Source organism: Bacillus rossius, assembly GCF_032445375.1.
Source record: "Bacillus rossius redtenbacheri isolate Brsri chromosome 9 unlocalized genomic scaffold, Brsri_v3 Brsri_v3_scf9_2, whole genome shotgun sequence".
NCBI classification, from domain to species: Eukaryota; Metazoa; Arthropoda; class Insecta; order Phasmatodea; family Bacillidae; genus Bacillus; species Bacillus rossius.
This window is the reverse complement of record NW_026962013.1, coordinates 25,614,028-25,628,595: the sequence shown is the minus strand read 5'-3', so window position 1 is coordinate 25,628,595 and position 14,568 is coordinate 25,614,028. Positions and strand designations below refer to the sequence as shown.

Genomic DNA, 14,568 nt, shown 5'->3' with positions numbered 1-14,568 from the left:
AGTTTATCGACGTCATACATGCCAACATCCAATTATATATATTCTTATATTTCGAAATTTTGGGGCTTTAACTTTTGCGGAAAGTGGATTTTCAGGACCTCGAATGGTTTGGAACACTCCATCTAGAAAGAAATTATATTTGAAATTCCTGAAATTGTCGAAATTTTGGGGCTTTGTCCCCAGAGGGGAAGTGGTGATTTTGAGGACCCTGAATGGCAGGGAAACACTAAAAATCGAAAGAGAATGATTTTTGAAATTTTCTTAATTTTGGGGCTTTGACCCCTGAGAAGGGGAGGGGGGATGTTGAGGACCCCGAATGGCTCGTAAACACTCAAAATTGAGAGAGAATAGGTTTTCGAAATATTGGGAAATTTTTTTATTATTCGGTCTTTGACTCCTTGTGGGGGGAGAGTAGTTTTAGGACCCCGAATGGCTCGAAAACACTCAAAATCGAAAGAGATATAAAGGAATATAAGAATGTAGGCATTTACTGTACTCATATCTACCATAATAACAATATTGACAAATATAAAAACTTATTACCTACCTATGAATAATTTTCTAAATAAATTAATAAGTAACTCTATGTTTAAGAATTTACGTACATACATAATATTAAACTTCAAACTAAACAAATAGAAAAAATTAGTAGGCCCTACCAACCTATGAATAATTTTCGAAAAAATTTATAAGTTTAAGAATTTATATACCTACATAATATTAAACTTCAAACTATCCACACAATAAAAACCTAAGAATGTTAGTGTAACTAATTTTTTTTATTTGTCATAATACCTAAAATACGTATGTTTCCAAAATGAAACAAAGTATAAATAATGACCAATTTGACAAAAAAAAATTTTACAACTCGAATGACATTGAAAACATACACGTGAAATTTAAAAGAATTATGAGTGCCCTAGGTAGGGAGAAAAAATATATATATAAGAAATTAAATAAAAAAACGGGTGCGTGTACTTAGGTACGCGCATGAGAAGTTATACTTCTTTGGCATCATTAAAAAATAGTTTTTAATTGCATGCAAAAATATTGCGTGGAGTCCCTCCGTGCGGAAGAAGTGAAACTTCGTAATGTGGAAGTGAAAATAGGAAGGGGTAGAAATTGATTTTTAGTGAAATCATTTTTTTATCAAATCAAACTAAAAAAAAAGGAAATAAATTTGTAACGATGCATAGATTGAAAATTGACGCGGCGAGACCTCGTGGACATAGAGAAATGACACACACTCACTATTTATTTGTTTATGAAACATGATTTTTTTCTGCAATTTAAATTGTAATATACAAAAACGGTATTGAAAATTGAAACAAATATTCCGACACTACAAACTGTCAAGATATTTATTTTTTTCTTACTCTCTACTTAGTTCCTTACAATAGAAAAACGTAACGTAATGGCTTGAAAGCTATTGCTCGGCAGGCATAGAGGAATGACACTAACAGTTTGTATATCTATGACACACATTACATAAAATTAAGATATATTTTTTTAACCCGTTTAAAGATTTATTTTTTTAGACAAAATATAGCCTATGTCCATCCCCAGGATATAATCTATCTCCTTGCCAAATTTCATTACGATCCGTTCAGCCGTTCAGCCGGGAAAAGGTAACAAACAAACAGACATACAGACAGACAGAGTTACTTTCGCATTTATAATATTAGTATATTGATTGTAATTATATTTCCCTGCGTGGTATCCCCTGCAATCGCGCTACGTGTAGACTGGGCGGTGCGACCGTGGTGACGTAGTGCGCAGTAAAGGATGAGTTTGGGCGGCCGGACTGTTTCACCACCGCTTCCTTCCACCATGGTGCGCACCAAACATCTTGCGAGTTAAGCTCCATAGTATTGCTTAGAACAGACCGGCAGAGTCTAAACGTAAGCGCAGCCCTAGGTAAAAAAATAATGCAGAATGGACTCTGTTATAAAACATCAATCATCGGAATGATACTGATGAGTGAATCTACGTTTTGCTCGTCAAGTCCAACGGGAGTACATATGTTTAGCGGGAATTAACACGTTAAGAAAAACGCTAGGCCCAAGGATAATTTTTAGGGTCATGCAGATTTCGCGAAAAGATTTTGAGACTATCTGAAAGTTAAAACACTGTAACATTGTCTGTGTTTAGTGATTGGGCGGGTTTCTTCTAGATACATATCGATTGTAACAACACCAATCACAGTAATTCAGTGCGGAAGCAAACGCGTCTTGAATGGCTCAGCCAAATAAGGCAACGACTTATCTCGCAGACGGCCGCCAATCACAAGGAAGAAACCACAGGTGGGGGTAAACCTTGTTGCAGTCTAATAGGTGTGCAGATCTTTTCGCGAAAACTGCCTGCCCCTAAAGATTTTCCACCTCCTTGGCCGGGCCTACTGATACGCATTTTCTTTCCCTACTTCCCCTATTTTTTCCCTTCCGTTCCGCTCCTCACCGCGGGTTGAAAACTCGCAAGACTTTTTGCCCTGCACTATACAGAATCTTCCATCGTGGCACACGGGCTCTGTTTAGTCGGTGCCTCCCCCGCTATCGCCGGTCGGTCGCGCGACTCCATGTTACCTGCCGCGGAACCTGTAGGCACACTTGATGTTGGTGGGGTAGCTGGAAGGGTAGCGCGGCGAGAAGAAGTGCCCCGCCGTCAGCGAGTGGTTCCTGCTGACGAACTGGTGGTCGCACGTGGTCCCGGGCACCTTCTGGCCGTCCGTCTGGAACATCCCTGCGCAACCGACCACGTCGTCAATGACTGCGACGTCAGACACCACATCGTCACAAACTAGGTCGTCAGAGACCCCACAGTCGGAGACGACATTGTCAGAAGCACACCCAGCCGTTCCGCTGGACATCTACAGTGCGTTACAGCTACTTAAAAAGATAACTAACATAAGGTTTTACGTCACCTGGTTATTAACAGAGACTTAAAATGACGACACTTTCAAGTTTATAGGCACACTAAAAACCTTTGTTTACATTATTTTAATGGTTCTTGCAATAGGGAAGATTGATTCAATATGTTGTTTTGGACATACGCCATTGCTGACTAAAACGTTTTAGATAATATAAAAAAAATATTTAAGGGGTGTTTTTAACCTGTAGGGAAAGTTTTACGTAAAGTAAACATACAAATATGGCATCCCTCCTAAATTGGTTCAGAAATTTGTTTTGGTAGCTATGTATTTCAGGGAAACGTAGGAGAAGCCTACGTGAATAATGCACATGCTTATTTATTTCCGTTTAAATTTGACTTTTTGTTCACCTTGCTCCAGGGCAAGATGTTGGGAGGTCCCATTTTTCCAAGTTTAGAAATTTTTGTGAATTTTATTATGGCAGTGCTAAAAAATATCTTATTGTTGGTCCTGAAGTCAATTAGCGTTTGAATTTCTGTTCTACGATATAACTTGATAACTTTCTCTAGAAATGTAATATGTATGCGTGAATGTGTATCGGCTTTAAGAGATGAAGTATCAAGTGCGTGTTGGTTTTATCAATATAGTTAAATAAGCCAATCTGTTTGCTGAAAAATTTCTTTAATAGTATCATGTCACATGTGTTGTTTACGCTTTGTATATTACTTGGTCTATGAAAATAAAAAAAGTCGAAGTCAATTTTGTAGAATTGCAAGTGTTAAGGCATTTCATCGCAAACTGTTAACTATATTGCTGGATAAACTCGAAAGAAAGGATTTCGATTTGAAATAAAATGGGCTTTAAAGTTTGGCAAGGAAATCGATTTCAACTTTGTAATTAAAACCAGGAATAAAATATGCAAAGAAATTTAATCCATCGGAATAATTTACTGTAGAAGTTATCTCTAGCCCGTTAAACTATTTCTCCTGGTTCTAAGATTCGAAATTATCTTATAAGTTTCTCTTTTGTGTTCGGTTTTAAAAGAAAAGAAAAGGTGGGCGCGGATAATAAAATGAGATTTGGGCTGGCAAGAAAAAGAGGAAAGAGAGAAGTTGGTTTGGAGTTACACTCTGTTAAGTTTTAAATTAAATTCATTCTATAATTTATTCCTATAAAGGGAGAGTTCATAATTGAAACTAAACAGACGGAAACGTAGATAAAACGAAATTTTTGAGTAAGATTTGTGTCTTGCCTTTTTTACTTATTTTTGTTTTGTAAATAGGACTTCTTTAATATTTCGTCATCATTTACTGATAGGGTGATAATTTTCTTGGTATCCATTTCATTGTTTGGCATGGGTTAAAATTCTCGAATCCAAACTTTTTCTATCATGTCTTGCCAACTAAAATCTAGCACATTAGCAACATTATTGACCTTGTGCGTGACTACATGTTCACATCTTATTTTTTTCTCAAGCATAGTGTTTTCTTCGCTAATGCGTGACTGTACGTTTGTTAATGTGAAATCCTTGCTCCTCCTAGCCAAAGTTTTATAATGATTGTTACAGTCTGGAGAAGTAGTGTGTTGTTCGGTGTTTGAGTGCTCAAGTATATGTTTTTTATTGTTATTTGAGTGCCTACCAACAGTCATGACCTTCTAATAGGTAGGCACTTAACAAATATTTCATAAAATAATACATAATTAACACATACGTAATTAACAGAGACAGTCACAAAAAAGACAACACAAACATAAAAAATGATAACACAAATACATGACAAAGACAAACAAATCAATAAACAAAGGAAACAGAAAGATTAACATTCTAAATTATAGATTAATTTTAACCAATGGAATAACACATTCAAAAAGTCCTCAATAAAGACAACAGTAAGATTAACATTATCAATTTTGTGTTGCCACGTGTATTGTCACTCTAGGTATATTTTAAATTGTATGTTTGTTTTAACAGTATTTTTTATGTAATTGTGTTTTTTATTGTATGTTTTTTATGTTTCCGTTATATGTGTCAGTCTGTTAATGGCTTGAAGCTGTTGTAGGTACATAAAACCAAACAGATAAACAAATAATAAATAAAGTAAACAAGCTGTAAATGTTATCTCTGCCCCTAACCAAAATTGTACCAATACTAATAATAAGTTACAGTAAATCATAAAACATATATAAGTTTAAAATCTAATCATACCGTCTAACTTATTAAAAGTCACAAAAATTGTACTCGATCGCATTAAAAATAACGTTATTAAACACATGACAATATCGCCAATTTGGCAACTCTGGTCTTCTACGGCGGCACCACCCAGCGGAGCATCGGAGAAGGTCGTAGGTGGTTCGGGATGTGAGGGTTTTAAGTATAGAGTGGAGGAGGGGGAAGGGAGAGGCAGGGGGTAGTAGTAGCATCATCCCCTGCGGTGACGGGTACAGATGATCCTCTACAAGCCCGCCGCTGCTCCCCTGACGGGACTAGGTGTCTGCGAGAGGTGTGTGTGCCCCCCCCCCTCCCTCCCTGCCGGCCGGCCCTCAAGCCTCCTCGCAGGGGCCAAACCCCTCGCACATACTAGATCCCCGTCCATTATACGTGACACGGCATGTATAATGCAGCGGCCCCCGAGATCCATTGCTCCTCGGGGGTGAGTGAGCTGCGGTAACCTCTGACGGTGTCCGGGCCCGCGCAGTTGTCTCTCTCACTTCATTTTTTTTTTTGCCCCACAGAAGCCCTTATCTCTTGAACACTACCCCCCCCCCCCCCCCTCCCCCACCACCTTCCCAAAGTTTCACCGCGAGAAGCGTACCTAACATTCGCTTTATCACGTGCTTGTGTTGGACCTATCGCTTGTGTGTACAATAGTGGACATCGTACTAGCACAACTTATAATCCTTATAGGCCTAATGCTTTTTATTACATCAACCACCCCTATTCCCTGCATACTTATAAAAGTAAAATTAGATGAAGTTGAAAATTAGTTAAATTTGCAAAGGAATTTAAGAGTTATATAATCAATTTTGACTCCTTACTAATGATCCGTGGTTTTGACACTATCAGAGTAAACTCTGTAAGGAAGGGGCTAGGGAAGGAGTAGGAATTAGGAAGGGGTAAGGCTAAGTTAAAAATAGTTTTGGGTGGGATTTTGGAGCTCTAGATATTTCGCACTTATCGATTAAGTTTTGCTTTAGTCTGGGTATGTATCCAGATACCACTCCCATGCCTGTTATGTTTCTTAAACACTCTATTTATTGTCTTTGACATGGATTTTCACTTTACAGCTTAGGTCCCTGAATGCTCCTACTAGCTTCGAACCGGACACCCCCCAGTGTACGCGACCCCGAGGGCAGTACATTTCACTAATTGGCTATGCAACCCATTGTACTCTTTATATATGACACTTTACCATTAAAGTTATTTTATTAAGTTGAAACATTTCTTCACGTAAGTATTGGTACAATGTGGTTTAGGTTGGAGTTGCCATTTACAGTTATGTTTATTTTTATTTTGAATATTAACCATGGATTTTTATTTATTTTTTAATGTGAAAGAGATTTCTTAGTTCGAAAATTGTAGGAAAAGCCTGGTGCTTTCAACTTCATCACAACTCATTAAAAGAAATGATAAGTGTCCTTTACTGCTGATTTATTTAGCATGTAAAAGAGCAAACGTTCCTTTTATTTGATTCACTGGGAATTAGTTACGATATAACTGTATACAAACTATTTCAAAGACAAGTGTTTATCAACCCAAACCCCTGTGACTCTCCCAAAACACTTTGACATGTGCAAGCAAATTGCTTTGGAAAAGTATAATGTATCATGTTCATGTACAGGTTGACGTATACAAATACTTAAATAAACTGAAAGTAAAACTTTCACGTATTTTTTTTTATAAATATTATGGAAGAGATTGAATACTTGTAATAAAACTCCCAGTACGGATTCCATAAATGTAATCCATGATGTAATAATGTAACTTGAAATGCAGATAACAAAAAACAAAATACGCTGAACACGGTCCTAATTTTAAAATATTCGGTACATAGGAACACTATTAAATATGTTAAAATAGTTAAGCCAATAAGTAACATATTAAACAATGAAAAGGTATCAAGTATAAAAAACATTTATTTTAACTAACTAATTATATTCAGTAATATGTTATTTATTATTTAGTTGTTTGATTTTCCAAACGTATCCTTATAAAATAGAATACATTAAAAAACCACAGACTTACAATTCTTATTCAATCAGCGTTGCGCGTTTAATCTGCCGAGATGGCTTCTATAAAAAATTGTTAACTCAAAACATTTGTTTATTTAAAACATTTAAATTAAAAATGTAGAATATTATATTGTGGTGTAAAATCATATGGTACTGATAGATACATTTTCAAGATTTTATATCACCTACGAAACGTTTCGTAAATTTAAGTTTTAATTTCATTTCTCTGTTAGCGTTTTCTGCCTCTTGAAATATTTTATCGCTCACTTGTAGACACGAGCAGTACACATTTTAATTGCACGCTTTTATGTGCAAAGTATTAAAACTAATTTTGAGTAGCCCAAGAAAATAACTGTCAAAATACGTTGTAATATCTATATTTTTAGGCTGCTTAAGCTATTTGCCAAATAAGTGATTATATCAAATATACACCGGACAGCTCCCAGATTTTTGTGTGAAAACCTTGCGTTGTTTTCAGGTCAGTCCAATATGTGGCAGTCGGTATGTCCAGCATGAACAATGCATCTGTTTCATGCATGTGGTACTAACATTATGGCAACGAAAACAACTTTCTTTTTCTCTTATAAATTAATTTTATCACCATCATATAAATTTATGGGGATGCTAAACTTTTAAATATGAGTTATCCATGTTTTTACACCAGATAGTATAATGTATAATTTTTTAGTTAATCTGCAAAATATTTTTGTAGTCACACATATTTCCGCTAGGTTATTTATCAACACTCTCGACTGTGTTGTTGGTACAGAGCTGTCCGGTGTTAAGTCTTCGCGTCGCTGTGTTCTTTGGAGATGAACCGCTGTAGCATTGTGGTCGACAACGTCTATATACCTCTCGTATTCAAGGCGCACACACCTTATATCCCTCCCTCCAATTTATTACTCCCCCATTCGCATTTCCCTAGTGCGGAATGTGAATTCTGACGGGAGCGCAGGGGCGGGAAAATGGGAGTGGGTGTATAAGGGTGGTGGTGGTGGTGGTGGGAAGGGGGGATATGCTAAACAAAATATCCAGTTGTCATCTCCTGTTACACGCCCATCACTCGGGTAAGTGAGCAGCCCGAGGGAGGGGAAAGGGAAGGAAGCGAGTTCGCATAGAGAAGAAGGCCCGTGGGAGGGGGAAAGAAAGGACGTGGGAGGACGGAGATAAAGACAACTTCCCACGACGCGCGAAACACGTTCACGCATCTTCGGAACAATGCCCGCGCTTCGCGTTGTTTTTTTATTTTATTTTGAGCGAGAAACCGCTCCCGGCGCCAGTGAGAATTCCTCGATGCTGAGGATGTTTTTTTGCCGCATTTAGAAACTCATTACAGTCGAGTCTCGTCCTTCCGACCTTCGCTCATGCGACGTTCCGTTTTATCCCAAGTCCCGCCACTCATGTTTTAACTTAGATGACGTGTTCCTGTGTAATGTTGCAATCGAGATGCACCTAAGGAAATCTAGGAAAACTGTATTTGATTATTTGCCCAGCCATTTTTTTTGGCAATTTTATTTACAGCACAAAAACTGAAATTTTACTTGGTGATGCTTAGTTCTAATTACATTATTTTATAGTGTTTTGAAAATTCGTAACAAGTCTAAAGCTAGAGTCTTGTTCATCTGACCTTCGCTTATTGGACCTTTTCTATAATCTGACGTCCCGCTGCAAATATCAAGAAAATATCGGCAAAAAGAACTGCAAGTTGCGAGCGCGAGCGTAGTCTATCTCTACTGCAGCTAATTAGTTACCTCGACTGTACAGTGGCGCGCCTGTCTGTAATCCTTCCCACACTTACTTTATAGTTTCAGTCATTTAATTTTGTAAAATATGATTATAAGGCAAATAATGTGTAGAATCACTACATATACCATTATGACTTCAGAGGTTCAGCCGCGTTGAAATGATAGATTGTACCGACGCACAGTGGGAGATTTGCCCGAAAACGTGGTCAAAATGCAAATTTCGAACTTAAAATCCCGACCAAACTGGCGATGTGGTAGTAATGTTAGATCATCCCTGCATTGGAAACCGGATATGGCAATAAGAAATTCCCACATCCTGAGGTTTCACGGCAGTTGACAAGTGAGGGTCGAGTGCGTTGGGCGGACCTAACTATGTTGAAGATAATTCCATGATGTACTAAAGTGAATGTCGCGACCGTAAAAATTTATATTTTTGAGTTCTGAAAAATGGATGCAATTCCTGGATATATGGCGTCTATATCGCTGCCTTATGCTGTTATATATAAAGCTGTAATGTTTCTTTGTTTTATTTTCTAAAGCTACTTTGTGAACATAATGAAAATTTAGTTTTATCATATTACATCGAGGCTTTTAGTTGGGCATGCCACATTATGCACCTTTCTTTCGAAATAGAGCGTCTAGTTTATTGTTTTAGTAATACGAATTTACAATAACTAGCTGCTAATATGTGCTACCCTTTGTGTACGATATTTTTTCCTTCATTGCTGCACTGGTGGCGACTCCCTGAGGCTATGGCGGGTCTAAGCCGACCCATCATTGTCGACAATGTGCATAGCCCGTCTAATACCAGATGCCTTTTTTCTTATACCTTCATAAGCTTCACTAATTGTCAGTTCATTCTCGACATCGTCATTGATGTCTGTTAAAGTCTGGAGAAGTTTACTAGTGGTGGTCTAGCCTTTCGGAAATCTTTGATGAAAACCACATGTAGTGTTGGTATAGTGCGATTTTTTATTGATACAGGATTTTTTACTGCTGGTAAGAAACAAATCTAAAGTCCTTCAAAGTTGTTCACTAAGAAGGACAATTGTTTTAGATTTTCCAGCTGTAAAATAACCATATAATGATGGGTGGGTACACACAAACCCATAAGGAATTTATTAAGTTTATGTCTTGTGTTGTTTTACAATTCAATGATTGTTATCTAATGAGATGAAGAAACTTCCTAAATTAGTTCACGAGACTGTATGGAATGATGGGATGGAAGAAATGGCAACAATTGAGAAATTTGAGCGAAGTTTAACAGCCTAGGTCTTCAGTGCCAGTGACTGTGATTTGGGGTAGAATCGAAGCATGAATGGAATACAACAGTGAAATGAGAAGCACTCCGAGAAAACTAGCTCTTCTAGGGCCAAGTCAGTTACATTTCCCCCCTTAAGAAATTCCGGATCGACCATAACCAAGAATGAATCCCGCGAATAAGACATTATTCCTAAGGGTCTACTGTTGCGAACGCAAATGAGCACTGAACAAAGAACTTGTAAACGAATTCGCCAAAAACAGCACAAATAATGAACAATTTTTGACATCTTAATTATGGTAGAATTTTGTTGACTATTTCTTTGGTATTTTCTTTTTTCACTATAACAGAATGACATAAAAATATCAGTGCATTTTATTACACTATTGTAATTATATTCAACAAAATGGTATTAATAATTTGTGAATATTATGTTTTTAATATTACAAATTGTTTTTAATCTATGTTACTCTATTCATACAGATAATAATCCAAGAAAGGACTCCATTACTGCAAACCAATTTCCCTCTTTCGCCGATCTGAACTTTTTTACCTGCCCAATGGTTTTAATAAGTGCCATTGCATTGCAGTCATGCAAAGTTTTCATTTTAGGATCAGGAGAAGAAGAACTGGCATATACTAGGAGGGAGCTATTCTTGATGCTGAAGGGCTTCTTAACTACAGATACAAGAACTAGTCTGGAACACCTACAGAAAGTGTTGTCTGAGAAACGGGGTTGCATTATAACAATACCTGCGAGTGCAAGGCCTGCTTTGTCCACGTTTTTTTCTAAGCTAAACACTAAATGGAAAGAATCTTCAAGAAACATTGAATATTTTCTGAATAAAAATCAAGCATGGCTCAGCAAGAACATTTGTATTCCGGTAAGTTATCCCAGTTCTGGAGAGTCAGCAAAGAAACGTGGATGCCCTTCCGTGGAATTTTGTTCAAGTAGTGAACGAACGAAACGAAGGAGAACAGAGCAACTACGTACAAATGTAGACATGTCGATGCTGTCTTATGCCACTCAGATGAGCCTTCATTCGTCTGGTAATATAGATGCTGCCAACATAGTAAAAGACATAACCACAACTACCCCAACAAGAGCTTCGAAATATCGGACTCGTTATATAGTATGCAAGTCGAGAAGACAATATCTGCAGATGAGGCTTTGTCTACAATGGTTGAAGCTAAATTGAGTAGGCATCAATACAGTGTAATTAGATCAACAGCGCGAAAACACAACTGCAAATTGTATCCCAGTTATGAGGCAGTAAGGGAAGCGAAATCGAGGTGTTGTGTACCACGTACGAGTATCAGTTACTGAGAAAAGTGCAGAAGTGAAGTTTCAAAGTCTGTTAGATCACACCTGTCAATGTATTTTACTAGTCCAAGAAGAAGTGATACATAGTTTACATCCTGACGATGTGCGTGTATTAAGTTTAATTTGTAAATGGGAATGTGATGGGAGCTCGGGACACAGTGAGTACAAGCAAAGATTCAACAACGATTCTGATTCGGATGCAAATGTGTTCTAAACGTCTTTTGTACCATTGCAACTTGTTTCTTCTGAACTGAAATCTTGGGACGAAATTGTTATATGGAAGAATCCGAGGCCTTCATCTCCCAGGTTTTGTAGGCCAATCAGACTGCAGTTTCTCCATGAAAACACTCAATGCATTGTAAGAGAAAAAAAACTATATCGAGCAGCAAATTGAATCACTTGTTCCACTGACTGTAACAATAAATCGGAATGAGATATCTGTTATATACAAAATATTATTTACCATGATGAGCAATTTTAAATAAAATTACAAACATTTAATATGCATATTATAGACTACAAATTATATGTATTTTTTGTTATTTTAGCCACTATAATATGAACGGCCATTAACTTATTGATTTTAACATTAAATTCGTAATCAGCGACCTAGAAAACCCCTATAATGAAGTTTGTATGACATAACATTGGTTTTTGTATTTTTGACCACGTTTTCGGGCAAATCTCCCACTGTGCGACGTTTCGCTTTTTCTTGCAATAGGTATCATCGCCGTTGATTTCTGACGAATTATTAAATGGTATTTTTTTTAAATGGCATATATTTTTAAATTACAGAATATAAAAATGTAATGTAAATAAATAAATATGTTATCTTCCCATGCCTTAACGTTTTCCTAAAAAAAGATAACATGGATATATTGGAAATAACTTTATCATTTGTAATTTCTCACATTGTAACGCGCGGCTTGTAGTACAAAATAATTTTTTTTAAAACGGTTTACAATATTTTGAGAAATATGAACAAATATTTCGCTGACTTGTATTTTACGGTGACAAAGAAAGCGGAATCATCTCTAGCTTCTGGGTTGGGGTAACACCATAGTCTTGGCAGGGTTGGTTGAAGGGGGGCGCGGAAGACTGCCATATCGGAAGTATACCATGCTGACAGAGTATTATATATGTAATAGGGGCTACTGGTACAGGGTTCAGGGTGTGGTGCTTGGTGCCGAGCCACATCTCTGATTGTGACGTCACAGCGCCGCAAGCGTACAATGAGCGTAACGGAACACAGCATAACGGGACAAGTAGATCACGGTGGCCATCTTGGATGACCGAGACCTTGACCTTGACCTTTGAACTTGTCCTTGACCCCGGCAGCCATATTGTATCCGCCAAATTGGATCCGCCATCTTTAAATCGAGTGCCCCACTAACTCTTGATGAAATTTTCGTCATGGGCGCCATATTGATTTTTTCTGTTCCAATGGAGGCCGCCATATTGGATACCGTCGACTTTGTTTCTGCTGTTTGTTCCTAGAGAGCGCCAGCATCGCTCTTGATTTTTTTTCTGTTCCACTGGAGGCCGCCATCTTGGATGACGTCAACTTTGTTTCTGTTGTTTGTTCCTAGAGAGCACCAGCGTCGCTCTGTCTCATCACATAAGGACGATGTTCCATTACCAACCATATATATTATGGTCCTTATCGACATATTAAATTTAATTTTTTATGAAAAATATTTTGGAAGCGCTGTGATTCGAACCATCGCAGCTCTAATCTCTAATTTGGAAAACATACGCCTTTATCCACACGGCCATCAAGACATTTACCAGACTGAGAATTAAAAAAGGTATCTATAAAAATAACATGCATATTCGGACTTGTAATTTTTTTTTAATTTGAAGTAATAATATCATCACCTGTTCGAGACAGAACCACCATCTTGTATTAAGACGTAACTGTTGCAATTATCGTTACGGCCGCCGTCTTGAAAATCCGTAATTGTTATGTTAGAAAATCGGGAAAAATTTTAAAAATTATAAAAAATATTTATTAATTGAATTAAAAAATAAAAATCTTTAAAATACCGTTGCACTTTTCGTTACGGCCGCCATCTTGAAAAATCCTTAATTTCAATGCTAGAAATTCGGGAAAAATCCAAAATTCATAAAAAAATTAACTTATTAGAATACTGATTGATTAGATCGATTCTCGTCCTTGGTTCGAAACCGGTAAGATCAAAAAATAAAAAACGACATCCTTCCTCCACAGAAGCCACCCACAGACTGACCTACCATCAATACAAAGGTATATATAATGTCAACTGGTATGACGTCATGTCCGACATCTTGTCTTCTTTCGCTGGAGGCCGCCATCTTGTTTTCATTTGCTAGAGTGTGCGGTTAACATGTTAGTATAATTTTCTGTTCACCATACCTTTAACTTCGACTGTTGGCATTAAACTTTGTCATTGACCTTGAAACTTGACCTTGACCTTGAAATTTTGACTTTGGCCTTGAAATTTGACTTTGACCTTGACGACCATCATGGATCCGACATTTTGTGTTCAGTACATGCTACCAGGAGTTACCACCTGCTAGAGGTCATTACCACCATCTTGTTTTAGTCTGCTGGAGGACTCCATCTTGTGTGTACACGTCTTATAGAGTACATTACCATCATACTTGTTTTATTCTAAACCACTAGAGTGCAGTAATCATTTATTATTACTAAGATGCCCGCCATCTTGGAATTTGGGCACCATATTGAAATCGTGTAATTATTTAGCTAGAGATTCGGGAAAAATCCTAAATTTATTAAATAAATCACTCATTAATTGATGGATTCCTGTCCTCGGTTCGATTCTTGACAAGTGACAGGTGTAACTAAATGTTAAATATATTTAATATTTTATTTTCCATTAACTTTGGTGGAATTTATTAATCATTCACTCTACGAAAAAAACTGAAGATAATATACCTGACCAGCGAATTAAATACAGTACCGCTATGCCTTACATGAAAGTCTAATTTTTCGATAATCTGAATAACCTATGAATCGTTCATGTACAAAGTCACACATACAGGCCCAAGTGGCTCCGGACCATGAGACCGAGTCATGACAATATCAGACGTATAGGCTAGTCATTTCAGGACCGCATAACCTTCTTCGTCTTTAGCTAAT

The 14,568-nt window shown here is 37.2% G+C and overlaps 1 protein-coding gene and 1 long non-coding RNA gene across 2 annotated transcripts in view; one reads left to right on the top strand and one right to left on the bottom strand.

Moving 5' to 3' along the window:
* LOC134542858 (suppressor of lurcher protein 1-like) overlaps window positions 1-14,568 on the bottom strand; it is a 443,271-nt gene that overhangs the window by 117,818 nt on the left and 310,885 nt on the right. Inside the window, exon 6 of the mRNA XM_063387427.1 lies at window positions 2,583-2,739. Within this exon, the coding sequence (XP_063243497.1) occupies window positions 2,583-2,739 (157 nt within the window). The remainder of the gene's footprint in view (window positions 1-2,582; window positions 2,740-14,568) is intronic.
* The window catches only part of LOC134542859 (uncharacterized), a 413,602-nt gene that overhangs the window by 293,870 nt on the left and 105,164 nt on the right, over window positions 1-14,568 (top strand). The gene's annotated exons all lie outside the window — the stretch shown is intronic.